The 27,970-nt window shown below is 45.4% G+C and overlaps 1 protein-coding gene across 1 annotated transcript; it reads right to left on the bottom strand.

Moving 5' to 3' along the window:
- Positions 1-3: 3 nt before the first annotated feature.
- On the bottom strand, positions 4-26,752 carry Znf541 (zinc finger protein 541). Its single transcript, XM_038340774.1, has 14 exons — positions 26,446-26,752; positions 21,669-21,909; positions 18,236-20,087; positions 14,439-14,497; positions 13,981-14,140; positions 12,414-12,732; positions 5,896-5,959; positions 5,221-5,363; positions 4,813-4,916; positions 3,337-3,412; positions 2,738-2,826; positions 582-722; positions 263-444; positions 4-172 (listed from the first exon to the last, which is right to left on the bottom strand). The coding sequence occupies exons 1-14, from the start codon at positions 26,750-26,752 to the stop codon at positions 4-6; spliced, it is 3,906 nt and encodes a 1,301-aa protein (XP_038196702.1).
- Positions 26,753-27,970: the final 1,218 nt, after the last annotated feature.

Raw genomic sequence — 27,970 nt, 5'->3', positions numbered from 1 at the left:
GAGTCACCACTGCAGGGGGCCCATGTCAGCTCCCAGCTCTTCCTCTTCCTCCTCCTCTTCCTCCTTCAGAGGGTAGGGCTTCACAGGCCACTTCACCCTGACAGGTTCCACATGCTCCTGGAGGCGGTGGCGCTTCATGTGGGCATTCCGACTCTTGATCTTGTCGAACACTCTGAGGAGTTACAAGGATGTGGGTCAGAGCTGGAGGAGCTTGAGAGGCAAGTCAAACAAGAGGGTAGAGGTCCAGAGGGAAGGCTAGTACCTCTCACACTCTCTGCAAGGGAACACGCCCTGGCTCTCCACACTCCCTGGAGGCTCAGGGGTACGCTTGGGGGCTGCACTTGGACTAGAGTGAAGAATAGACTCCCTCCTGTAACTCTTGGTCTTTATCTTTAACTCAGGAGTTGGACGGTGGGTGGGTCTCTCCCGAGGGCTGCAAGTGATCTGCAGAAAGGGTAAAGATGACTTAAGACACTTGTGTGGAAACATGTCCTCTGCAGGGAGACCTTCCCTTAGGAGCCTCCCCCAACCTCTGGCTGGACCAAAGATGCACCCAGGCCGCTCCTTCATGCATCCTCTACCTTGTCTTCAGTCCTTTCTACCTCATCCAGCTCTCTCCTGCCCCTCTTCTCCAGCCCAGGAGCTCGGCCACAGTCAAACTTGACCATCTTTTTCCAGATGTAGTAGTATTCAACGCACTGTGCTACACTCTTAGTCTGGATCTAGTGGGAAGGAAGACACAGAAGCAGACTGTGGGCAGTACCTCACATGTGAACTCCACCTTGGAAATCCCTTCTCCAACACCTCTGTCTATGGCTGGGCAAAGGTAAGGATCTTGGTCCTTCCAAGTGGTGAAGGGTCCAAATTGAAGTCACATATTAGTCACCAGCACTAAGTGCAGCATGCTTCTTCCCTGTAGGAAGGCACATAAAGACCCACAGGTGAGGAGGCTCACTGTGATGTTACAGCAGGCAATAGCCACACTTAGTGAGATTGGAAGTGACACAGAATGCCCTTACTCTGTGGTGAGTACACAGCCATCAACCTATACAAAGCCTCAAAAGTCCTCCAGGGAAGTGGCCACATGAGTAGGACAGCTCTGAGTGCAATGGAGTTGAGAGTACTCAGGCCCAGCCACTTGCTCTTGTAAAATATGACTCCTGGGCTAAATGTGATGGTGCATGTCTTTAATCCTCTGGAGGCAGAGGCAGCATGATCTCTGATAGTGAGTTCCAGGACAGCCAGGACTATGTAGAGCGACCCTGTCTCAACAAATAAGCATGACTTCTGGAGCCAGGACCGTGAGTTATATGGGACTGTAATCCCAGCAGGAGGACTAAAGAGTATGAGGCCAGCCTGTGCTAAACAGTGATGATCCCTTATCTCAAGAAAGAAAGAACCTCTGCAAAAACACCTAACAAAACAGAGAGCTAGAAGTGGGACCTAGTGGTAGAGAGATTGCTTGCTGTAAAAGAGGATGTGGGTCCCCTTCCCAGCACCAAGAAGATGGGAGGATGAAGGGAGATAGAAGGAAGGGAAAGTCGAGCTGCCTAGAAGGAAACTTTCCCAAGAAATTAACTGTCAGTGAGCGCACAGAGCACACTTTCTCCACAAGAATCTGAAACTGCTTGCGTGTTGTCAAAAACGAGGAGTTAAGGCAGCATATCTTCTGCGTAGGAAACAGTACCAAGTTAAAAAAAAAAAGAGGAAGAAAGCTGACTTCTGCTCCTGAACACAATAGAATAACAGGAGCAAATTCACCTCCCAGCAAACAAAACAAAACAAAACAAAACAAAAAGCAATGAAAGAAACAGTGCAGGGAACAACTCTGAGAGCTGTTTTTTGTACATGACGCTCGCAACAGCTTTATTTTATAATTGCCCAAACCAGAAACCACTCAAATATCCATCAACTGATAAATGATTAAATACAACTGTGGTATATCCATGCAGTAGAATATTATTTAGCAGCAGAAAGGATGAATTATTAATAAGTGCAACACATAGAAACTTCCAAGTAAGAATGCTGGGTATAGCTGCTAGACGAAGCGCAGAGCACATGCTGTCTGACTGCCCTAGTGATACAAAACTCCAAGTACAAACTTTCTTACAGACCAGGCTGACAAGGGACATGGGGAGAGGCACAATGGCATGTATAATAGGCTGCCAGGAATGGAGGAGGTACTGGACATCACAGAGAAGTTTGCTGTCTTGAGAGTCCTATGGGAACATACATGTGTAGAACATACTCAGCCTTGCACCTTGTTTAGGTGTAGTTTTATGTAAGAACAGAAGAGAGAGCCCTTGGGAGGCAGAGGCAGGTGAATCTCTGTGAGTTCAAGGGCAGTCTGTTCTATAGAGCAAGTTCCAGGAAAGGCTCCAAAGCTACACAGAGAGACGCTGTCCCGAAAAACCAAGAAAATAAAAACCAACAACAACAAAAAACACTAACTAACCAACCAACCAAAACAAAACAAAACAAAAAACAACAAAAAAAAACAAAAACAAAAAAACCACCGCCACCACCAAAACACCAAAACCAGAAGAGCATTAGGTTGTACATTTGTGTGTTTCAGCACATGCACACATGAGTAAACCAGGACAGATGAAGGCAAGTGCTGAGTTGGAGTGATCAACACTGATGAGAAGCAAGGCAACAGTAATAAGTGGTTTTGCTGTCGGCAGGCGAGGGACAGGTGTGTGAGGCAGGGCTTGCTGCCCATCCTCTGTCATCTTACTGTTTTGTGTATCAGGTAAAAGTCCTTCTTGTGGGCACAGAATGCCTTCTTGAAGAGCCTCTTCTCCATGGGGGTCCAGATGTCTGAACCTGCCGAGAACACAGCCAGGGAAGGAGATGTTTTTCTCAAGGGATCATAGCCTGACTGACATATGGACCATACTTTTTAGCACTGCCATATGAACATCAATAATGTATTAACCTCAGACAATCTTCCCAAATCCCACAAAGCTGGGGTCTCACTATCCACATGTTATAGAAGTGTGCAACTGGCTGGGGCTTTGGTGGCCAAGGATGGGTGGGTCAAGCTGCCAGGCTTTTCTGTGCTCAGCTGCTCGACCTGAGTCCATATTTCCTGCCCCTGTCAGGAACACTAATCTTGCTGGAAAGAACTCTGAGGGAACGATGGAGCAGGGCTGATGGGGGTCTAGTGAATTCAAGGCAGTGCCTGCAGAGTCCCTCTGGAAAGAACAGGCCCCTTTAGGAAGTCAGGCAGAGGCCCTGAAAAGAAGGCTGAGGACAGAGGCAGAGGTGGACTTTACCATTAGGCCTTGCAGGGATCAGTCAGGCCTCAGTATCAACAACCCTTTCTCCAGTTACCTGTGTAGCGATAGTCAGCTAGCGGGTGAGTCCGGGGCTTCTGGGGTCCTCTGAGTAACAGAGTCTCCAGGGCAACCTGGAAGGACAGCAAACGCGGGTCACTCACTCATAAGATATGGGATATAGGGACTGTCTCCATTCTTCTTTCATTGAAGAACAAATGTCTCTAAAGTCATCTGGTTCAAGGCTACCTACAAGTGCTTGATTCTTGGGCTGGTGGGCAGTGTGTCAGCCCATGATAACCACACTAAGCACCCCTATGAATATCATCTTTGCCTTCAAAATATGACTTTTCCATGAAGGGAACAGTATGTGGGTTTGTGAGGCACATACTCCTGCCCCACCAGAGCCTAGAACAGTGCCATCTCACAAAACACTATATTTTATTCTCTCTTCTACACTCCTTACTGGAGTATACTTTTACCTTTCAACTGTGCTGGAGATGGAGTCTGGGCCTCACATATGAGCTATACCACTAGCCTTTGACGTTTTGAGACAGAGCCTCATACTGTAGACCAGGCTGGTCTCAAACTTATTATCCTCCTGCCTTAGCCTTCCAAGTGCTGGAAGTACAAGTGTGAGTGACAACACCCCTCAGCCAATACATTTATAAACAAATTTTGTCTCTCTTATAAGCCCTGTGAGAATATGAACTACCAGACATGGACTTTCTAGGGTCTGGTACAAAATGAAAATGAGGATTTCCACTGGGTGGCACACACCTTTAATCCCAGCACTCAGGAAGCAGAGGTAGGTAGAGTTCTGAGTTTGGGGCCAAACTGGTTTACAGAGCAAGTTCTAGGACAGCCAAGGCTACATAGAGAAACCCTGTCTTGAAAAACCATAAAAACAATACAAAATAAAAACAAAACAGAATTTCCACTCATAGTCCCCAGAGGAGGACAATGAAGTATTAAATCAAAAACAGAGCCTTGACTTGATTGACATCCAGTGGGTACTCAATATACATGTGTCAGGTACTGCCCCTCAACTTGGCAAAAAGCATGGCCCAGGACTGAGTCTCAGGTCTTGAACATTGGTCTTCCTGCATTGCCCCAGAATCCCTTCTCTTGGAGCAGTGGCTCTCAACCTTCCTAATGTTTCAACCCTCTAATACAGTTCCTCTTGTGGTGACTACCCCCCAGCCATAAAATTAGTTTTACTACTTTATTTTGTTACTGTTATGAATTGTAATATAAATATTGTGTTTTCCAATGGTCTTAAGTGACTCCTAGGAAAGGAAACAGTACTAAGTTAAAAAAAAAACACAAAGGGGTCTTGACTCATAGGTTGAGAACCGCTATCCTGGAGACTCAATAACTGACAGACAAATCCTATAACTGAAAAGCTTCCACTCCCCCACTCTGCTATACCAGCCTCAAATGACTGTAGACACTGACCTTTACCTTCCCTCATCAAGGCAATCCAAGGTCCAGAATGCCCAGCCCCAGGAGTGCAGGATGCAGAGGGTCTCACCTGAACACTGCCCTGGGCTTCATGAAGGCAGTGGAGGGCAAGCTCTAGGTTGGTGCCCCCTCCTGGCATCACACTGGAGCATGCCACATTGCAGAGCTCCATCACTGTATTTCCAGCAAAGTCCAAGAGCATTAGGAAGAAGAAATGGAGTCAGGACATGCCAGGGAGGTAGCCTTCCCCGTAGCACAGGAGCTCCTAGTCAACTTCCCTTTCCTTACATCCCCATAGAGGGCAGGTTAGTAAAGGGAACAAGGAGGAACCACAGAACTCAGGCCTGCCACCTGCACTGGTAAGTCAGAGGTGGGGCAGGGCCATGCAACCTGAAGAAGGCTGCTAGGCCAAGGGCACAATTCCTGGAGTTGGATGGGGAAGGAGGAGCCTTGGGATCTGACTGAAAGCCTCAGACACCTCTGTCCTGGGTCTCTGGGTTGGTCATCACATCTCCCCATGGCTTCCAAACCAGAGAAGCTATATTCTCATCCACTCTGGCCAGCAGCCTCTCCTGCAGCTCTGGGATCTCCGCCTGAAATCTGTTTCCAACGTTGATATGTCTGAAATGAGGCCACATACACATATGGGGGGATTCAAATGACTAAGCCAGGAAATAGCAGAGATGTACCATGTACCCCGCTCACAGTCACTGCCTGCTCCAAGATAGCTTACTGCCATCTCTCAGACATGGTAGCTGCTCATTACCTTTATCACACAGGCATTTCAGAATACTCTTCTTCATTTCTGATTTTTTGGGTGCCTCTCCTGGGGTCCAGGACAAGGAGCTACATGCTGATACTGACCACCTGTTTCTAGCCACATCCCACAAATGTTCTGTCCTCCTGCACTACGTTGTCACCACTTCTGTCCAGAAACCCAGGTGCACAGAAGAAGTTCTGCCCCCACCCCAAGCCCATCTGTCTAAGTTTAGACAGAAGGAACACTCCTGGAGAAGCCCACAGATTCTCTAGTGACTATCTGCATCTGGCCTGCCCTCCCTGGGAAGACAAGCCTGGAAAAAGAGGCTTTGGAGTCCAGGCTGGTAAAAATACCCTCACTAGAAGGACTTTGGCACTAAGTGTCCCAACTCACGGTTCGATGCTGATTTTAGTGTCATCCTTCACCACACAGATGCTAAGGGAGCCGTCCACTTGGTCTAGAAAACATACAGGGAAGAGCCTCAACAAGACAGGACTCTCAGGACTTTCTACCTGCCTTTGTGGACATAGGTGAAAAAAAAAAGTTCTAAGACACAGAAAAGGAGAACTATTTCTGAAAAAAGCAGAGGAAGAAACTCAGTAATTTAAAACAAAACAAAAGCTATTTGCCTGGCATGGTGGTGCATAGGGGGCAAAGACAGGCTAATCTCTGTGAGCTGAAGGCCAGTCTGGTCTACATAGTGAGTTACAGGATAGCCATGATTCATAGACACTGTCTTGGGAAAAGCAATGAAACAACCAAAAATCCTAATGAGGCTGTTAAGATGGCTCAACTGAGAAGATGCCACTGGGTCTGAAAAACTTAGAACAATCTTTGGGGCCCACATGGTGGAAGCAGAACTGACTGCTGTAGGTTGTCTTCTGACTTCACATATCTACCGAAAGACAGACCCACAGACACACAGACAGACAGACACAAATAAATATAAAAAATTATAAAAACCACACACAGGTATTAAACCAGTAAGTTAACAGGATTGGGATTGCTCAAGGGATAAAGACACTTGCTCTAGACCCTGAAAACTTTGATTCAACTCCGAGAACCCACGTAATGGAAGAAGAGAACTGACTCTCACAAATTGCCCTTTGACCTCCACATGTGGCACTCATGAACATATGCACAAACACATATAATCAACCAATAAATGTAAGCCTTAAAAATTAAAAGAAGTGGCTGGAGAGATGGCTCGATGGTTAAGAACATTAGCTACTCTTCCAGAAGACTTGGGTTCAATTCCCAGCACCCAAATGGTAACTCATAGCCATCTGTGGCTCCAGTTTCCAAGGTATCTGATGCTCTCACATGGATACACACAACAGGCAAAGCACCAAAGCACATAAAATAAATAAATCTTTTTAAAAATTAAAAAACTTGACTTCCTCTTAATAAGATTGAGAGCCCGTAACTCCCAAGCAAGCTGATTTTCTTCCCCATAAGCTCCTGGCTTGGGTAACTGAAGCTCTCTCCCAAATACTTCACATGAAGATGAGGCCACCCCACAACAAGTATCTCAAAGGCTTAACGAAATTGCAGAAGGGCCTGTTAGATAGCTCAGTGGGTGAAGATGTTCGCTGCCAAGCCTGATGACCTGAGTTTTATCCCTAGGACCTGTGTTGTGGAAGGGGAGCACTAACTCTTACAAGTTATTCTCTGACATCCACATGTGTCCCACCACAAATATATGTAATTTAAGAAAATGAATTTTAAAAACTGTACAATTATCACCAAGGAATGACTTTTAAGAGGTAGAAATTCTAGATTTAAAAAGTACAATGACCTTTGTTAAAGTCAACAGGTTTGACTGAGTTGGTAGAAAGAAATGATCAGCAAACCTGGAGGTGAATGAATAAAGAACCAGCAGAGGGAAAAGAATGGAGAACAGTGGACACAACTGAATGCTGAAACCACATGTGATAGATGTACCAGACAGTAGAGAAGGGAATGGACAGATATTTAAAGAGAAAATGGTAGAAGGTCTCCTAGTTTAGTGAGAAACATATGCACAACCAAGAATCCGTGATTCTAAATAGGACAAACACAAAGGCAAAGGTGCAAAGTCAAAGATTCAAATCTCAAAAGAAAATGGGAAAACAAAACAAAATAAAAATGAAACCAACTCATTCTATGCAATAAGACTCATAGTTGACTTTTGTGAAATTAGTGGTCAGAAGGTAGGGACATAAAACTGTGCTGAAAATAAATGTCAAACAAGTCTTATGCCAGAAAGTTAACCTTAAAAAGTAAAATGAAAAAGATTCCCAGATTTAAGGAAAATTGAGAAAAATCGGTTGCTACCAACCTTGGCTTATGAGAAATACTACAGGGGGGATATTCTTCACCCTTAGGAGAAAAACTGAGACATCCCACAGTACAGATGGAATCTGAACACAACGGAGTGAGGGAAACCAAGCATAAGGAACCACATACTGTGTGACTCCATGTGTTTGAAACCTTTCAAGCAGCCAGCCCTACAGAGACAGAAAGCGGATGAGCTTAGCCCAAACCTGGGCAAGAAGATGAGAAAGGAATGGTGGCAGAAAATGGAGTTTCTTTCTTGGGTGAGAAAAATACCTGAAAAGCAAGTATGGGATGATTGTGCATGGTCCTGTATTATTACTAAGAACCACTGAGCCATTATGAAGTTTAAAATGATAAGCTGTAGGGCTGTAGAGGTGGCTCAATAGTTAAAAGTACAGTTTATTCTTGCAGAGGGCCCAAATTCAGTTCCCAGCACTCACATGAAGTAGCTCACACCCACCTCTAACTTCAGCCCCAGGGGAACCAATGCTCCTAACTAAACTATACAGGCACCTGCACTCACATATGTATATAATATTCTGAAACACATGCACATAACCACATAATTTAAAAAATTAAGCTAGGTATGGTAGTAAACACTTTTAATCCCAGCTCTCAGGAGGCAGAGGCAGGCAGATCTCTTCGAGTGTGAGGCCAGCCTGCTCTACACAGTGAGTTCCAGGCTAGCCAACACTGCATAGTGAGACTTTTTCTTTAAAACAAACAAGAATAAATTGTAGAGTATGAGAGTTGTATGCCATTAAAGCTATTATTACCTTTAAAAAGAGATTGTAAAGAGTGCTCAAGCAATGGTGTGTCTCTATACTCTAAAGTTAAGTGCTGGCAGAAATGATTGTTCAGGTAACTAATTATAAAAGGCACTGTAATCACTGCAATTTATTTTCTTTTCCTAATTAATTTAAAGATGAGTTGCATAAGGTAATGTGTATTATAGGCCTAAAATATCTAGAAATACATGTTATAGTAACAGCACAAAGGAGCAAAACTGTGCTTGTGTGAAAGTGGTGTGGTCAGCTCAATCTCCAGAACACCTATAGAAAAACAACAGAAAACAAAACAAAACAAAAGCCCCACATGTCATGGTGCACATTTGCAACCCCAGTGCTGGAGAGGCAAAACAAAGTCCCTAGGCTCGCTGGCCACCCAGTCTATTCTGCTGGGTGAGCTCCAGGCCAGTGAAAGACCCTTTCTCTAAAGAAAGAGGCATGCCAGTCCGAGTGTCTTCTAGCCTCTACACACATGTGCACCTGTATACATATGAAAGTGCATGCACACATACAAACAAAGAATAGCACCTGATGGTAATGGGCTCACAGGAATTGTGGGAAAGATGTGGAATGGCAATGAAGGGTAAAGCAAATGTTGCAGGCAGGCAGTGCTTGCTTTATTCTATTTCCCTGACTTTCTGTGGCCATATCTACAATATCTACATATTGAGTGTAAAGTAGTAAGGACAACAGTGAAGAATGGGGTCTGCTGACACACCTGCTTAGGAAACAGCTGGAGCAGGAAAAGCTCATCAGATGGAGAACAGTGTCTCTGCTCTTCACCATTACTACATGAGCACAAATCTGAATGGACTCTACTAAGAAAAGATGCCTATTGCACAGCATATGGTGGCATGTACCTGCGACCTCACAACTTTGAAGACATAGGTAGGAGGATGGTGAGTGCTAGGCCAGCCTTGGCTGTATATAGATCCTATTTGAAAAAGGCAACAAGCTAAACAAAACAAAACAAAACAAAAACAAAAACAAAGCAACAAGCAAAGATATGAGAGACACATGCTGACAAAAATGATTGAGAAAAAGTGCATCAAGACCTAAATAAATAGGAAGATGGTCCATCATGGATAGACAGGCCTAAATTATTTAGTATGGTAAAAACTTCCCAACTTATCTACATATTAAACAGGGTAACTATCAAAATCACCATTGATCCTAAAACTCTACAGCAATGCAATGAACCCATAGCAGCTAAAACAATCCTGGAAGACAGAACAACATAGGAGAACTCAAATACACCTATTTGAAAGCTGACCACAAAGCTACAGTGGTTAAAACACTGTGGTACTAGTATAAGAATAAGCATGCAGACCAATAGGCAAACCCAGGCACTGCTGATTAATGGAGGTGCGTATTTGTGCATGCAAGTGCAAATCTATGTAGATAAGTGTTGTGAAATATTAAGATGTTACATTCATTTATGCGTGGAACATTTGTTTAATGATACAAAGATGTGTTACATTCTTTTATGTTGCATTTGTGTAACTCTATGAAGTTGTGTTACTTTGCCTATCTAAAAACGTGTTTGGTCTAATAAAGAGTTGAACAGCCAGTAGTCAGGTAGGAGAAAAGACAGGTGGGGCTACCTGGTAAAGAGAATAAATAGGAGGCGAAATCTGGGAAGAAAAGATCAAGGAGCAAGAAAAAAAAGGAGAGGACATTAGGGACCAGCCACTCAACTATACAGCAAGTCATGGAGTAAGAAGTAAAGAAAGGTATACAGACTAGAGAAAGATAAAAGCCCAGAGGCAAAGATAGGTGGGATAATTTAAGTTAAAAAAAAAGTCGGCTAGAAATAAGCCAACTTAAAGCCAGGCATTCATAAGTAAAAATGAGTCTCCATGTGTGTATTTATTTGGGAGCTGGGTGGCAGGCCCTTAAAGAGACAGAGTAAAAGACAACCAACTACAGATAAGCATGCAAATGTGTGCATCTGTGTGGAGGCCACACACAAATGTCATGTGTTATTCCCCAGATATCATTCACCTTGATTTTTGAGACAAGATCTCTCACTAGCTTAGAGCTCACTAGGTAGGCTGGACTGGCTGCCAGGTGAGCCCCAGGGTGCATCTGTTTCCCTCATGCTGGATTACAAATGTATGTCACTACTCTTGGCTTTTCTTACATAGATTCTGGGGACTGAACTCAGACCTTCATGCTTGTGTGGCAAGCACCTTATCAGCTGAGCATCTCCCCAGTCTCGGTCACCTGGTTTTAATAAAAGCACCTGAAAAAAAAATCATTCAGTGGGAATGACCTTTTCAGCAAATGACTGGAGCAAGTGGAACCACATGAAATAATGAACTTTGATACTTACCTCATACAATATCCAAAAGCTAATTGGAAACTGACTAAAGATGTAATCAAAATTACAAAATTAGGAATTTAGGAATCAAAATTAGGGGCTAGTGATGGCTCAGAGGTCAGGAGCATTGGCTGCTCTTCCTGCACCCACATGGCAGCTCACACCTGTCTGTAGCTTTGGTTCCAAGGGATGATCACACAGAAATACATGCAGGCAAAACACCAGTACACATAAAAAAATCATTTAAAAAGATTTTTTAAAAAAGGGTCAAAATTATAAAACTCCTGAGAGGGGAGGGAGGGAGGGAGGGAGGGAGGGAAAGGGAGAGGAGTATTGTAAGACTGAGGCAGGATGAGTGTGAACTCGAGGCTTGCCTGGGCTACAGAGAAAACAGGAGTGTCTCTTTGTGACCCTGTGCCGGCCAACCTGTTACATATAACACCCAGAACATAAACTTTCAAGGGGTATGCAGCAAGATGCTTGGTACCAGTAACCATCAGGACAATACAAATCCAAACATAGCAAGAAGCACCTTTCACCTGACAGGATGATTTGAAAGAAGCACAGTCTAAGTGCAGGAAAGGGGCAGCGGTATCAGGACTCCTCTGGATTGTTGGGTGTGAATCCAAATGGAACAAATACTTTGACATATAGTTCGGAAGTTTAGATGGTTAAATAGTTTCCATGTGACCCGGCATTTCATTCTAGGTATTTACACAAAAGGAATCGGTACATAGACCCCCTCCCCACAGGAAGTTGTTCACAAATGTTCTTACAGCATTATTTACAATAGCCAAAAAGGAAACGATACCCATCAACTGATGATAAAAAAGTGTGGTCTAGCCATTCAGTAGACTATTACTCACCGATAAAAGGAAAGGTCTAACATATGCTACCCCTGCTGAACCCTGAAAACATCAGACTAAGTAAAATGGATGAAACATAAAAAGGCTACCCAGTGAATGGTGTCATTTATATAAAATACCTGGCATAGGCAAAACTATAAGATGGGAAGTAGATGGTGGCTTCCTGAGGCTGGGAGCTGGTGCACAGGACTATGGAGATGAGAGCTGGCAGGATGGCACAGCTGCCAGGGGTACAGGCTTCTGGGGTGATAAAGCCCTCTAAAGATAGTGCCAGGGAGGCTCAGAGCCCTGAGAGCAGCTTCAAATCATAAGCTTGAAATGACTGATCTGCATGGCAGGAGTGCACAGTATGTGCCTCTGTCTTCATACAGTGGTTATGAAAACGAACAGAAGAGTGATTAAGCTAAATGGCATCTATGTGTTCTTTTGGGCTGTTTAAAAAAAATCTGGAAGGTTCTGGTCCAAATATGGTCTTGTGTTTCTGAACTGAGTCCCCAGAACAAGCATATACAGGACTGGAAAAATTGGCTGGACCAGACACCACAAGATGAAGTGATTATGGGTCATAGGAGGTGCATCTAGCCTGGGTCAGAATCATGGTCTGGCCTCACTCACCAAGCATAGGGCTGATGAGATGGGGCCCAGCCCGGGATGTGGAGCAGAGGGTGTTGAAGTACAGCCCAGAGCCCTCACGAATGGGGCTGAGCATGGGCGGTGGTGTGTAAGGAGAACACTGAAACAAGCCCTTCAGGAGATGGTCCACCAGGAACACAGGAGAGCGTAGGCAACTCTGGTGGCACCCTCCTGGGCCTGGCTCCCCAAGGGCAGAGGGTGCAGGAGGGGAAAACAGGGCCTTAGGCTGGGGCCGCTTCTTCCGCTTTCTGTACTGGCTGCTCTCCTTGCTGTCTCTTTCTTCCCCATCTTTTTCTTGTCCCTGGAGAAGAGAGGATAGAATCACAGGTGTCACCAGAGGCTACCTGTTGTACAAAATCATTCTTCAGCTTGTTCAGGGGTAGGAAAAATGGGGCTAGTCATGGTGACAGAGGGAAGCAGGATACTTATGCCTGTCATGGCCATACCCAGGCCTTAGCACAGAAGGCTGAACAGAACTTTCTGTTCACAGCCCAACCCCACCTGAACCAGAGCTGACTAATATACTGAGTATGGCGACATCCTGAGCCCAGAGCCTCCTCATACACTCATACAGGGATGCATGAGGATAGTGCATTGTTCAAGTGACAAGCATTTCAAGAGTGAGGGCCAGATACAGGGTATATTGGTGCATGCCTTTAATCTTAGCAAGCAGGAAGCAGAGGCAAGTGGATCTCTGCGAGTTCAAGGCTGTCTCAAAAAAACAAAAAGCAGAAAACAAAAATATGTATAAAAAGAAAAAGAAGAGTGGGAGCCAGAGACATAGTATTATTATGGTGTGACAAAATAAAAATATATTCTCCCAGATGCCAGTGGCTCTTATGAGCCAACAGTAGCCTAGCACTGCCATGGGAACTTCAGTTCAGGGTCCAGTAATAAAGAGATGAGTTTCTGAGACCCATCACAGTGACCCCTCACATCATCTGTTGTTCTTTTCTCCCTGCCAGCCCCCTCAGCTTTCCTCAGTTCCTTCTTCCCCCATATTCTAGTCCTGTGAACTCTGGGTCACTGCTGTCTGGGGTCAGAGCCTGGCCTGTCACAGTCATTGCTGTTGCCAGCACTCACATCATTAGGTCTGATGTGGGCTCAACCAGTGTTAACTGTGGGTGCAAACCAAGACTTCTAGAGTAAGAACTTCTGAGTGCTTCTGGTTTGGGATTTTCCATGGGACTTCCACAGAAGGTAGGAAACAACAGCTGGAGAAGCACCTACCTAGGCCATGTTCTGGCTGTGGCTCCTGGGGGCCTCTATACCCATCAGGCCTCCGTGAAAAACAGTGCCAAATACCTGAGCATAGAGAGTTGGCAGCTTTAAAAGAAAGGGCAGCCAGGGAGAAGAAACTGCTCCTGATGACACAGAAAGGCCGGGAGGCTGGTGCAAGAGCCTGCCCAGATGGCCCTGGCACTCAGGTCACCCCCATCATCTCTGTCAGAATGCTGCCTTTAACCTGAGATGGATGACACTGTTCCTTCCTCCATTCACCAAAGTCTGTCCAACCCTGTACCACAGAAGCCACAGCTTGCCCCTTCACCTGCTGCTCCTGCTTCCCCCGAGGTGATGGCCACTGGTCACTGTGGAAACACATGTGGCTGCTCAGCCCTTTTTCAGTGTAAAACATCTGGCTGCAATTCTTGCACACAAAAGTACTCTTTGACTCCATCCAGTCTGTGGGACTCCCATTTGGCTGATGGCTGTGGGTAGAAAAGGTGGGGGGAAGAATGGGAGAATGAAACTCTAGCACTGGCTGCTGCTTTTGTTGTTTTTGCTTTTTAGTTTGTATTGCTTTTGTTTTGTTTCTTGTATGTGACACCAATCCACTGACAACTCATCTAAACAATAAAAATGTAAGACCATATTCGACTTTTCAAGGGCTGAAGTGTCCTCTGCAGAGCTGGAGGCATCTGGTTCCTTCACCCAAGACAGTACAGAGAAGCCAGAGGACTTGCCAGGGGCAGTGCCATGGTGGGTCATGAGGGCTTCTGAACTTACCATCCGCCTGTCAAGCTCTCTTCCTTCACTGGATGGGGAAGCCTGTAGATGTTTCCACCCTGGAGATGAGAGGATATCTGAGCCAGCAGAGCCCAGACAAGGGAACAAGGAAGATTGTGTTGGGGAAGCCTGCATGATGGTGATTGGGCAATGGTGTCTTAGGTTTGACACCAAAGCAAAGCAGAAAACCCAACAAACACACACTGGATTCATTAAAACTGAAAGTTTTGACCCCACAACTATTCACACAAAAGATATAAAGACACCTACATAAGGGGAGAAAGCACTTGCAAATTACATGTCTGATGCACATACAGAATATATATATATAATATTTGCAAGTTAGTAAGATAACAGTTCACAAGTGGCTTATAAGCACACAGGAGGATGTTAACTCTAGAAGTGCCAGGGCTTGATACTGGCAGCACAGGTAGACACTACAGTACACCTAGAATGACCATGAGAGAAAGAGCATGGAGAAGCCAGGGCACTTGTGCACGGCAGAGGTGCTGAAAAACAGTGCTGCTCCCTAGAAAGCAGTCTGGTCACTACTTAGACACTGAGCAGAGACTCTGTAGGATCTGGTGATTCCAGTCCTAGAGACTACCCAAGAGAAACGAGAACATGAACCCATACAAAAGCTGTACACAGCCTTCCTGGCAGCTCACTTACAAGAGCTAAAGAGTAACAGTAGTCCACTGATGACTGACCAAATAAAATCTGACTTGTCAAGAATGGTACTCAATTTCATATGGAAAAGCAAAAAATCTAGGATAGCCAAAACAATCCTGTACAATAATAGAACTTCTGGAGGCATCACAATCCCTGACTTCAAACTCTACTACAGAGATACAGTACTGAAAACAGCCTGGTGTTTGCATAAGAACAGACAGGAAGATCAATAGAACCAAATAGAAGACCTGGATATCAATCCACACATCTTTGAATACCTGATCTTTGACAAGGAAGCAAAAAATATTAAATGGAAAAAAAGCCTATTTAACAAGTGGTGCTGGTATAACTGGATATCAAAATGTAGAAGAATGAAAATACATCCATATCTATCACCATACACAAAACTCAAGTCCAAATGGATCAAAGACTTCAGCATAAAGCCAGCCATACTGAACCTTATAGAAGAGAAAGTGGGAAATACACTTGAATGCATTAGCACAGGGAACCACTTCCTAAATAAACCCCAGCAGCACAGACACTGAGAGAAACAATGAATAAATGGGACCTCCCGAAACTGAAAAGCTTCTGTAAAGCAAAGGACATGGTCAACAAGACAAAACAACAGCCTACAGAATGGGAAAAGATCTTCACTAACCCCACATCAGACAGAGGTCTGATCTCCAAAATATACAAAGAACTCAAGAAATTGGACACCAAAAGATCACATAATCCAATAAAGAAAATGGAGTACAGACCTAAACAGAGAACTCTCAACAGAGGAATCTAAAATGGCTGAAAGACACTTAAGGAAATGTTCAACATCCTTAGTCTTCTGAGAAATGCAAATCAAAATAACTCTGAGATTCCATCTTACACCTGTAAGAATGGCCAAGATCAAAAACACTGATGACAACTTATGCTGGAGAGGTTGTGGGGAAAAGGGAACACTTCTGCATTGCTGGTGGGAATGCAAGCTAGTACAACCTCTTTGGAGGTCAGTGTGGCGATTTCTCAGAAAATTAGGAAACAACCTTCCTCAAGACCCAGTAATACCACTTTTGGGTATATATCCAAAGGGTGCTCAGTCGTGCCACAAGGACATGTGCTCAACTATGTTCATAGCAGCTTTGTTTGTCATAGCCAGAACCTGGAAACAACCTAAATGCCCCTCGACTGAAGAATGGATAAGGAAAATGTGGTACATTTACACAATGGAGTACTACATAGCAGGAAAAAAAAACAACAGCTTGAATTTTGCAGGAAAATGGATGGAGCTAGAAAACATTATTTTGAGTGAGGTGACCCAGACACAGAAAGACAATTATCACACGTACTCACTCATAGGTGGTTTTTAAACATAAAGCAAAGAAAGCCAGCCAACAAACCACAATCCCAGAGAACTTAGACAACAATGTGAACACTAAGAGAGACTTACATAGAACTAATCTACATGGGAAGTAGAAAGTAGAAAAAGACAAGATCTCCTGAGTAAATTGGGAGCATGGGGACCTTGGGGGAGGGTTGAAGGGGCGAGGGGAGAGGGAGGGAGGGAGCAGAGAAAAATGTAGAGCTCAATAAATATCAATAAAAAAATGAAAAAAAAGGGCTGGAGAGATGGCTCAGTGGTTAAGAGCATTGCCTGCTCTTCCAAAGGTCCTGAGTTCAATTCCTGGCAACCACGTGGTGGCTCACAACCATCTGTAATGAGGTCTGGTGCCCTCTTCTGGTCTGCAGACATACCCACAGACAGAATATTGTATGCATAATAAATAAACAAATATTTTTTTAAAAATGAAAAAAAATTGAATTGTCTATCCACTAGACTATTGCTCAGCCAGAAAAAGGTAGTAAGATAGCTCAGGGAGTAGAGGCTTACTGCCAAGTTTGATGATCTGAAGTTAATCTTTGCAACCCACATGGTAGAAGGGGAAAACAAGCTTCCACAAGCTGTCCCCTGACTTCCACGTGAGCTCTGTGGCATGCTCATGATCATAGCCACATCCCTCCACACACAATGTGCCATGTGTGGTGACACAGGTCTTTAAATCTTTAAAATCCCAGCATTCAGGAGGCAGAGATAGGCTGAGCTCTATGAGTTCAAGGCCAGCCTGGTCTACATAGCAAGTCCTAGGCCACCTAATACTACATATTGATGCCCTTACTCTAAATAAATGTATTAAAATTTTCTTTTAATTTCTTTTTTTTTTTTTTTTTTTGTTTTTCGAGATAGGGTTTCTCTGTAGCTTTGGAGCCTCCCCTGGAACTAGCTCTTATTGGCCTCAACTCACAAAGATCCGCCTGCCTCTGCCTCCCGAGTCCTGGGATTAAAGGCGTGTGCCATCACCACCCGGCACTTTTAATTTCTACAAAAGAAAATGAAGCACTGAGAGATGCTGGCACATGGATGGACCTTGATCATGTGATGTGAGCAGACAATGCTAGACACAAACCACCACACAATGTGTGACTCTACTGACATAAAATGCCCAGAGCAGTTAAGCCAGGGAGACAGGTTTGTGAGTGCCTAGGACTGGAAGGATAATGGTAAAGGGACCAAAAGACTGGGGTGCTAACTAAGGCATGCAGAGTATCTTCTCTGAATGAAGTGTTCCAGCCAACAGTAATAGTTGTGACAGAACCTGCAATTAAACCAAAATCTGCTAAAGCATAAAATTCCAAACAACATTTGGCTAACAAAGATGTAAATGTTTACAAAGTAGTAGCTGTGAGATGGTGGGAAAGATACTGCTCTCACTAAGAGGAGTAGCTAAGTACCCAAAGCACTTGGTCACTGCATAATGCACAAAGGACTCAGGTTCTGTGTGCATACGGAAGGCACAGCCATCACATGAAGTTAACAGTTAAGGGAGGAGGCCTGTACCTTGATCTCCTCTCAAGAGTTGAAGGAGGCAAATCTAGGAGGAAGTAGAAGGCAAAGGAAAGCAGGGAAGAAAGAGAGCTCAGTGAACAAAAATGATCAGTGCTTTTCCTGAAAAAAAATCACATCTAAGGACTCACTGCTGTGGGGAAGTTCCTGGACAGTTAACCAATGCTATCTATACATACAAGGACATACACAAAGCCCTGCCACAACACAGACCATGACAGAGGGGTACAAATACCTGGATTCTGTTGAAGATTGTCAGCTTGGACTTCATGTCTCTGGGGGGATCTGCCAGAGGCCCAGCTGATGCAAAGGAGGCCATGGCCACCTGGCTGGGAGAAGCTGCACAGCAAACATCCATCTTTACTTTTTCCTTCCGGAAACCGGAGAATCTCTGGGCCCTGGGATGGCCTGAGAAGAGCCTGTAGCCTCCACCTCGGGGGCAGGCTGGACCCTTCTCACCTCTCATGGTCCCTGAAGCCAGGGCATTCTCACCTTGCCCCTGTTTCCCAACCAGCTGAGTTCCAGCTGGCTCATCTCCACATAACTGGGACTGCCGTGAGCCTGCACTGGGGAGAATGTCCCCCAGGTCCAAGGTCCCTTTGGCCAGAGATGAGCTGTCTGGATTCCGGGAGGGGTGCAGAGCTGGCCCTGTGAGAGATGGTGGTGCAGAGGCCACTTTGGGTCCTCCTTTTGTGTCTCGCCTAGGGCCACCAGGAGATGTTTCTCTGGACACTGCAGGCATGGTTTTCCTCCTGCGGACTGGGGATCCCTCTGGTTCTGAGTGCCCAGGGCCTATCTGGAAAGAGTCCACAGTGGGTACTGGTGGCAGGGCCTGTGGTGGCCATGACCCCTGCAATGGCTTCAGTGCTGACTGCTTGCTCTCCGGCCCTGGTCTCTGGGCTGAGGCTGTAGCCACCTGGGTGTGGGAGAAGATCCGCTGGGACTTGGCAATCATCTGGAGCACCTGCATCTGCTCATGGCTTACCAGAGACTCCTGTGACTTCATGAACAGCTGCCGGAAGAGGGGTGTGGCATCTGAAGGGAGTCCACCTGGGTTCTGTGTGTCTTGGAGCCCAAGCTCTGTGGGGCTCTGCCATGGGAATGATTCACAGTCAGATTTGCTCTTCTTGGGAGCCCAGCCATCATCTTCCCCAGCTGCCTGTCGAACATCACTGGAAGTCTCACCAGGTGCCTTCAGGAGTGCAGGTGGTAATGGTAGCAGCTCCTCCTGGCTGGTGCCCAGACTGGGTGAAGGCTCCACTGTAGTGGGGATGCTGCTGGGCCCAGGGCCACCCTCAGAGCCCTCCCGGGATGGCACTGCAGGAGGCTTGTGAACCATAAACACATTGCTGCCTTTGTTCTTGGGACAGCCAGGCAGGTTCCTGAGCCATTGGAAATTGTGGCTGGATGGCTGGGATCCTGAGGGAACTGAGTGGCCTCGGAAGAGAGGCAGGCAGGCAGGCAGGGAGCTGCTCTCTGGCCAGCCCTCCAGGGAGGATGGTCGTTGAAGCCGTGGAGACTCTGACTCCAACTCTGACTCGGATGGGTCAAGAGCACCGTTCTCAGACACCCTTGACTGGACAGCTGTGAACATTTCAGTGGCAGGTTCCTTTCGTGGAGGATGAGTTTCCTCAGGAACCTCAGAGCCCAGGGTTCCTGAGGCCACTGGGGCACTGGTTGGTGTACAGGATGATGACCCCAGTGAAGTGGGACAGGCACAGGCTGAGCTCCTTGCTTCGGTGTCAGAAGGCCCCACTGCTGGGCCAGGAGAGGGAATCTTCTGGTGGACAATGCTGCTTACAATACAGCGAAGGAGGTCCCGGTTGGGCAAGACAGAGCCAGGGGACCTAGCTTCTGGGGGCCCCAGGGACCTCAGACCACTGGGTGGAGGCTGGTTGGCCACATCATGGTTGTGGGTCGGGTCCCCATAGCCCTCTTCTTCTGGTGGGGCCTCCTTCAGGATGCAAACTCCATGCTGGACCTCATAGTGGCGGCGCAGGGAGCGGTAGTCACAGTAGCTTTTGCTGCATCCCTGCTCAATGCACACAAAGGGCTTGGTCTTCTGGTGGGTGAGCATGTGCCCGGTCCTGCAGTGAGACATGGAAGGGAGGTCACCCAAACACTGATACAGGAACTGTTTGGGCCCCTTACTCTGTCTAACCAACTGGGAGGGACTCACTTCCCTGCCCTCATCACTAAGAAACACTGGGGGAAAAATAAATCCCACAAGAGCCAGATCAGGTTTCCCCAAAGTGGGATCACAAGTGACAGCAGTTCTCTAAAGATGAACTCTGAGGACCCAGGCACAGCTGGGATGTGTTAAAGCATGTACCACTCCCCACCCCCACTTAACTCTTTGGAGGTTCACAAAGCACGCAGGGTTGGAGGTATGTTTAACCTTTGCTTTCATATAGTTCCACCAGCATTTCTGAGAAGCAGAGCTCTGCAGAATACATTTGAGAAGATGCCAGTCTGGAACTACCACAGGACTGTCAATGGGGACAGCTTCCTGAAATGCCCACCCCCCACATCAACTCCAGTCAAGAAATCTTACCAATAGTCAATGAAACCTTCCTAGAGCCAAAAAGCCAGTACGTCAATAAGCTATGCAAGTGTAAATGTATGCTAATGTGTGTCGTGTCTACGCCTGTCTTTGTGGACAATGACACAGCCAACAATGAGCCCTTACCCTCAGGGTCCTGACAATCTAGTTGGAAAATCCCCGTGTTATATGGCTGGAACATTTTAATGACTTTCTACAAAGAACATCCATGATCTTGTGAGGAGAGGACTCAGAATATCTAAGCACTAGGCCCAGGAGAAAGCTACCTCCTTTGCTTGAAGTGAGCCTGAACCAGAGGATGAAGAGAAAGCCCCTCCCTCCACCCAGAACCTTAGCTAGGCATCATCCCCTCCCACTCTCGAGCCTCATAGCAAAAACTTGTTATTCTCAAGACATTAACTACAAGGGGGCATTGCTCTAAGCTTTTTTCTTTCTTTTTTTTTTCTGGTTTTTCAAGACAGGGTTTCTCTGTGTAGCTCTAGCTGTCCTAGAACTCACTCTGTAGACGAGGCTGGCCTCAAACTCACAGAGGTCTGCCTTCCTCTGGTTCACAAGTGCTGGAATTAAAGGCGCGTACCACTATCCCACACACACATGGTCACTCTTAAAGTTTTATACAGGCTTTTTTTTTAATTTTAGAAAATTTGCAGGGATTGCAGACCGAGAGTCCTCAGACACCTGCCAGGGACTTGGGGCATCTCTTTAGCCAAACTCATTTGATTGTTTTTTTTCTCAAATAGTCCAGGTGGACTGCAAACTTGGTATTTATGAAGTTGAGGTTGCCCTTGGACTCTTGCTTCTCCTGCTCCACCTCCCCAGTGTGCCATCATGCCTGGTAATTGATCGCATTTATAAACCACAAGAGTCATATCTGTAAATAGAGGCAGGGATTTCCTCACTGGTATAAATTTGGGGGCTCAGTAAAGAGACATGCTCCAGACAATAGCAGTGTGAAGAGAACAGAATTCATACCAGAGGATTGGGAACACACATCTGGGTACCACAGAGGTGGGAGCTCAACAAAGGACAGGATGGGTGGATAAGAGCATAAGGGAAAGACAGGTGCATGCCCCCTGCCCTTCTCCTGACCAGACTCTTGACATACAGGTGGTCCTGGCGCTTGAAGGCCTTGCTGCAGACTTTGCACACGTGTTTCCTCTCCTGGCTGTGCGTCAGGTAGTGCTTGCTCAGGGAACTGGCGCTGCTGAACACCTTCCCACACAGGCTGCAGTCCAGGAGCGGGTTCTGAGGGGAACTGTGCTGCCGCTTGCCTTTCCTTGTACTCCCAGTGGCCCTGCCTCCTTCATCAGTCTCTTTAGGCACCTTGAGTGCTCCCAGCCCCAGGTCTAAACAAAGGGAGAAAGCACAGATTATGTCAAGCTAGGGTTTGGGAGTCCAGAAGCAATATAGACTCTTAGCACAGAGCCCTGTCCAGGTTGCCTGAGACCCCTCCACCTCAGCAGCTCTGCATGGGCAGAAGACAAGTTGTAGCTGAAAGGGACCCAAGGTCCAGAACAGGCCATATCTATAGAACTGCACCTGGTCTTGGTGCGAGATGTGGAGGACTGGGATGGCACAAGGCTGAACTTCTAGGGCAGCAGCATAACAAGACAAGCAGAGCTGGAAGCTGATCTACCCTGTTACTGATATTCACACAAGGTCTATCTGGAGCTACATTATCCGAACCTAAGAAAATAGTGCAACTGTGCACTCACCCCTCTGGCTCTGCTCCTGAGTTTTTTACTTTTTATAAAAATCTACCTGCTTTTTCTAGTAAAATGTTAAAACAACCTTATATCTAAAAAGAGAGCTTAGAGGTGAACACATTATTTGTTCTTGCTCTCTTTCTGTGTGTGTGTTCTTAAACTCACTGGGGATTGAACCAAGGGTCTGACATGCTAATGCTTGGCAAGTACTTTACAAGTGAGCTATACATCCGCGCTGTATTATGACCTATGAAACAACATTCCAAGCAAAAGTTGTAGAAATATCCAAGAACTACTAAATAGAAAGAAAGGAAGGAAGGAAGGAAGGAAGGAAGGAAGGAAGGAAGAAAGAAAGAAAGAAAGAAAGAAAGAAAGAAAGAGCAAACTATTTAAAAACAGAATGACCCCAGGTGTGAAAACAAAAAAGTAAATTTAAGCGGGCGGTGGCGGCACATGCCTTTAATCCCAGCACTTGGGAGGCAGAGGCAGGTGGATCTCTGTGAGTTTGAGGCCAGCCTGGTCTACAAACTGAGTTCCAGGACAGGTTCCAAAGCAACACAGAGAAATCCTGTCTCGAAAAACAAAAAACAAAAAAAAAAAAACCCCAAACAAACCAAAAAAAAGTTAATTTAAGTAGAAACAAGCAGACTGGAGTTTATTGGCAGAGAGATGGACTCGTTTTAGCCCTCTCCTTGTATGTGTCCGAATTACCCACCTTTTCTGTATCTCTTGGTAAAATGACAGCTGGTATTTTTATGAATTCTGTCTCATGAGGAGCAGCTGAAGGAACTGGGGACATTCAGATGGGAAAGGGAGGTATAAAATCAAGTACTGGAAAGACCAGCACATGGAGAAAGAGCAGCTTGCCTCTATCCTGTTTCAGGGGGGCAGAGAGAGATTTGGGAAAAAACTGAAGGGAGAAAATCACTGTGGTGAGAAACTGAACAACTCTAAAAGTATAAATAAGAAAACCAGGCTCCCTCAGGATACAGTTCTTAGCCTTGCTGGGGAACTTTAAGTACACATTAGAGCAACTGTAAAACTAGAAAACAAACTACAGCAAAACAAAGCTGCTAAAGACACCAAACCAGGTAGTCATGGCCTAAACAGTCACTTGAGCTTTCCAGAAAGCAGTGTCATGAAGCTGAAAATTGTGAGCAGAATGTTCACGAACTAACTCAAAAGAAAATTCAGTAGGTAAAGTTATTCACAAGCGCTGGAGAGAGAGTTCTGGCTGCTCTTGCAAAGGACCAGACAGATTCCAGATCCCAGCACCCACGGCAGGCAATTCACTACTGCTTGTAACTACAGCTCTGGGGGATTCAATATCCTGCTCTGTCTTCCACAGGTACCTACATACATGTGGAATACACACTCACCATTAACACATACACATAAAATATTTTTAAAGCTGTTCATAGAAACAGTTTAATAGTCCAACATGACTGTGATCTGACAACACACTAGAACACCTATGACAATAACGATCAATTCAATCTTACATAGGAATCCAAATACATCAAGCTTTTTTGGAGGGTGGTTGAGACACGGTCTCTCTCTCTCTGTATCCCTGCTTGTCCTGGAACTCACTCTGTAGACCAGGCTAGCCTCGAACTCACAGAGATCCACCTGTCTCTGTCTCCTGAGCGTTGGGATTAAAGGTGTGCACCACTACTGCCTGGCTTCAAATACACCAAGCTTTTAAACCATCAAACACCATCACATTAAGTGGATAAGTATATTTCTGGATACGGGGCCTTTCACACGAATTAACTCTATGAAACAACATATATCTGGGCAATTTCACTCATGCATTTGAAGACTTATGAGCCAGACCTACTGGTGCATACCTGTAGTTCCAGCTAAAGCAGGAGAACTGCTGAGTTCAAGCCAGTCTGGAAGACACAGTGGATAGTACCCCACTCCCTGCACACACACACACACACACACACACACACACACACACCCCAAAACAAAACAAACCAAAGCAAATTAAGTATTTACATGTGCAGTATATGACTGAAAGGTGTTTTTCTCTTGCTTAAAACTATATTTTCTATAATAAATATATTTTACTTTATTCATTTGGTTGGTTGGTTAGTTTTTGAGACAGGGTTTCTCTGTGTAGCCCTGGTTGTCCTGGAACTCATCTATAGATCAGGCTGACCTCAAACTCAGAGATCCACCTGCCTCTACCTCCCAAGTGCTGGGATCAAAGGCATGTGCGACCACCCTAGAACATTTTACTTCTCTAATTTAAAAAAATTAATATAAACAGTAGTTGTGGCTCATGCCAGTAGTCATCAGCACTTGGGAAACTGAGAAAGGAGGATTACTCAGAGTCTGAGGACATCCTGGACAACACAGTGAGAATCTGTCTCAAAAAAACAAGTAAAAATGAATGAAATTTGGGCATGCAGTATATGCCTGCAGTTCCAAGTACTCAGGAGGCCAAGGCAAGAAAACTGCTGGAGCCCAGGAAGTTAGGGCCAGCTTGACCAATAGCATAGTAAGATCCACATCTCAAAAACAAAAATGAGGAAAATGGCACAAACATATTCACTTATGTGGACCTAAATTTAATTTCAAAAGCATGGAATTGAAATTTAATATATGAGGGGAGGGGAACTCTAAGAATAACTGATAACAATTAGGGTTCTTGTGCCCAGCAAAATGTACACACCCCCACCACTAGTGTTTTTCAGTATTGCTGTGTTCAAAGATGAGTGCTATACTACAGCCCTGGGCCTGGGTCTGGTTAGTGCCGCAGAAATCTCCCAATGTGAACACTCATGATTCTAAGTCCTGCTATGCCATCATTCCAACACAGACTCGGGCCTGACACTGCTTGGTCTTTTTTTTTTTTTTTTTTTTTTTTGGAGTGGGACTTTCAGAATCTTTCATGGTAGCAACTTTTCTAGCACTTCCTCAGACACAATTCCACAGATTACTAGCTGTGTAGACTGGCATTTGCATGTGGATTTCCCTGTGAAAGGTGTAACTATAAACTCCCAGGAACTCTAGCCCTGTTAACCCATTGAAGCAACTTGCCAAGAACCAATAAAGAGGGTCCAAACCAAACCAAACCAAAGAATTCACTTCTACAGGACAACAGCAAACCAAACTGAGACTTACCCAAGATTTCAATTATTTCACTGATTCTCCCCTTGTTCTTCCATGGCTGAAGAGAAAAGTTTGGAACTGAATCCAAAAGCTTGGAACTGAATACTTTTGAGATGAAGTATTACTGACAGCATTCAGTATTGGCTGAACAAACAGTTAGCTGGGAATGGTGGCACAACCTATAAAGTATATAGTCTTGGCTCCTGGAAAGACTGAGGCAAGAGGTCTGCTGGAACCTTGGTGTTCTGAAAAGATGGCAAGACCTCTTTTAAAAAGACAAAGCAAAGTCAGGTGGTGAAGGTGCATGCACTCAGGGAGGTGGAGGCAGGTGGATCTCTATGAGCTGGAGGCCAGCCTGATCTACAGAGTGAGTTCCAGGACAGCTAGAGATACACAGAGAAATCCTGTCTCGGAAAAAAATGGACAAAACAGAAAGAAATCAAGCTCCTAATACCTGTCTGATACATTATGGTCTATGGAAGGCTTTTGCAGTTTTTTTCACTTCTCACCACGGTTGTTTTGGGGCAGGGGGCATGAGAGGATTGGGGTCTCTCCCTTACTTTACAGATGAGTAGAGGCCTGGAAAAGTTAGACTAGCACAGAACTTAATGGATAGGTCCCAGCTCATTCTGCAAGAATGAAGGGTACAGCAATGATAGGAAGGTCTCCTACAAAGCTGATGGACTGCCTACACACCCACTTCTCAATCTTGGTCCCTAGGGTTAGGGTTCCCTTTCCTTCAGAAGTTGGGAACAATTCCAAAGTAAGCAAAAAGGCTCCCAAAGAAGAAGGGATTTTTGTTTTGTTTTTCTTTCGTTCCTTCCTCCCCTTTTGTTTATAGTATGTCTGTTTTTGGAGACTGTGTCTTACTATGTAGCTCTGGCTGGCCTTAAATTTGTAGTGTTTCTCCTGCATTTGTCTTCTACATGCTGAAATTATGAGTATGTACCACCATCCCCAGTTAAGGAGGAGAATTTTCCTACCTAATGCCTGCAGATTCGATCCCTGGCTGGCTGCAGAAACTATAGGTGCTCTGTCCATGAAGAGCCTCACCTTGTAAGGAAGTCTGGGATTCTGAGTCTGCATATTCTTCCAACAGTTTCACAGAGTCGCTGTCCTTCCCTGAATACAGAGATAAGGTGTCCAGATTGTCCTCCAGCACCTCGCTGGGCATATCTGATGTGGAGAGACTGGGATCAAGATCCAAACCGCTGAGGCCAGCATAGAGCAGGTCCCGTGTGCTGGGGCCCAGGTCCCGGTTGAGTGTGTCACTGCAGTTGAGCCCTTGACTCTCAGAGAAGGAAGAGAGGTGCCCTTCTGATGGAAGGGCTCCCTCTTCCCCAAGGTTATATGGCTCCATAGTTTTCCACAGCCAGATCCTGGCCAGAGCCTGTCTCCAGACAAGCAAGGGTGTGTCCAGAGTCAGAAAGGAGAGAGCACTTGCTGGCAGCTAGCTTCTGAAAAATGAACAAGGAGGAATCAGAATTAAGAGATGGTAGGTGTGGTATGTGGAAATGGAGCAGCCCAAAGGGGTTTGTTCTTGGTCATTCTTGGCCACCTGACCTTGGGCAGGTCCTATGAGCCCCATTTCCTTATCTGTCAACTGGACAGAACAGTCCTTTCCCTCCTGTTAGAAGCACAGGAGAGAGCAGATAGACTTGAATGTGTGTCCAGGCAGAAAAGGCAAGTGAGGAAACCCCAAGTGCTAAAAACAAGAAAACGCAAAACTAGATGTGTAGGCACAAGTCAGAACATTGAAAAATTCATGCCTGGGTTTAAGCTTGGGACTGCTTATCCATTTGTTCTATGTGGCCAAGAGACACATGAAATACCACTGACTAAATAGAGACATGATGTCTATGTAAAACAACGTAGACTGGCAAAGTCTGGTACAAAAAATGAGTTTCGATATAGATTTAATATAGATTAAATGTTGAAGTTAGGCTGGGAATGTGGCTCATTTAGCAGAATGCTTGTCTAGCACAAAGTTCTAGAGCTTCCATCCCCAGTATCACATAAACTGAGCATGCCTGTAATCCCAGCACTTGGGAGATAGAGGCAAGACATCCTTGGCTATATAGACAGTTTGAGACTGAGACAGTCTTAGCCATCCTCCTGTCCTGCTCTCTATAAAAGGAATGAGAGGAGGTATCACTAACCACTGCTAGTGATAAAATAAAAAGGATCATAAATAAGTACTATGAAAAACTGTGTTTAGACAGTGTGTCCACATAGTAGGTCAGCTACAAGACACACCCATGACCCAAGTCATCCAGCTCAAACACAAAAAGTTCAATGAGCAAATTCCTCAAAATAAACAAACTACTAAAACTCACTCAAAAAGAAGAAAACATACAAATGATTCTAGCAAACAAAAAAGTTAGGGAATGTGCCATGGTGCCCACCTATATTCCTAGCACTCCGGAGGCTGAATGGGAAGAGCCCTTGAATCTAGGAGTTCAAGACTGGCCTAGGAAACACAAGTGGGTGGAGAAGAAAAGAGAACAGGGGGGAAAAGAAGAGAAGGATAGAGAGAGGAGAGAATGGGGAGGGGAAGGAAAGGTAAGAAGAGGACAGG

Source organism: Arvicola amphibius, chromosome 8 (assembly GCF_903992535.2).
Source record: "Arvicola amphibius chromosome 8, mArvAmp1.2, whole genome shotgun sequence".
Lineage (NCBI taxonomy): Eukaryota > Metazoa > Chordata > Mammalia > Rodentia > Cricetidae > Arvicola > Arvicola amphibius.
The sequence above is the reverse complement of the archived record's forward strand: the minus strand, read 5'-3'. Positions and strand labels throughout refer to the sequence as shown.

Coding starts and splice junctions, on each gene's coding strand:
- Znf541 (XM_038340774.1), bottom strand. CDS start 26,752: ATGGAGCCATATAACCTTGGGGAAGAGGGAGCCCTTCCATCAGAAGGG. Junction 21,910..26,445: donor ATCCCAGACTTCCTTACAAG/GTGAGGCTCTTC, acceptor CCCTTTGTTTAG/ACCTGGGGCTGGGAGCACTC. Junction 12,733..13,980: donor GGGGGAAGCAGGAGCAGCAG/GTGAAGGGGCAA, acceptor TCTCTTCTCCAG/GGACAAGAAAAAGATGGGGA.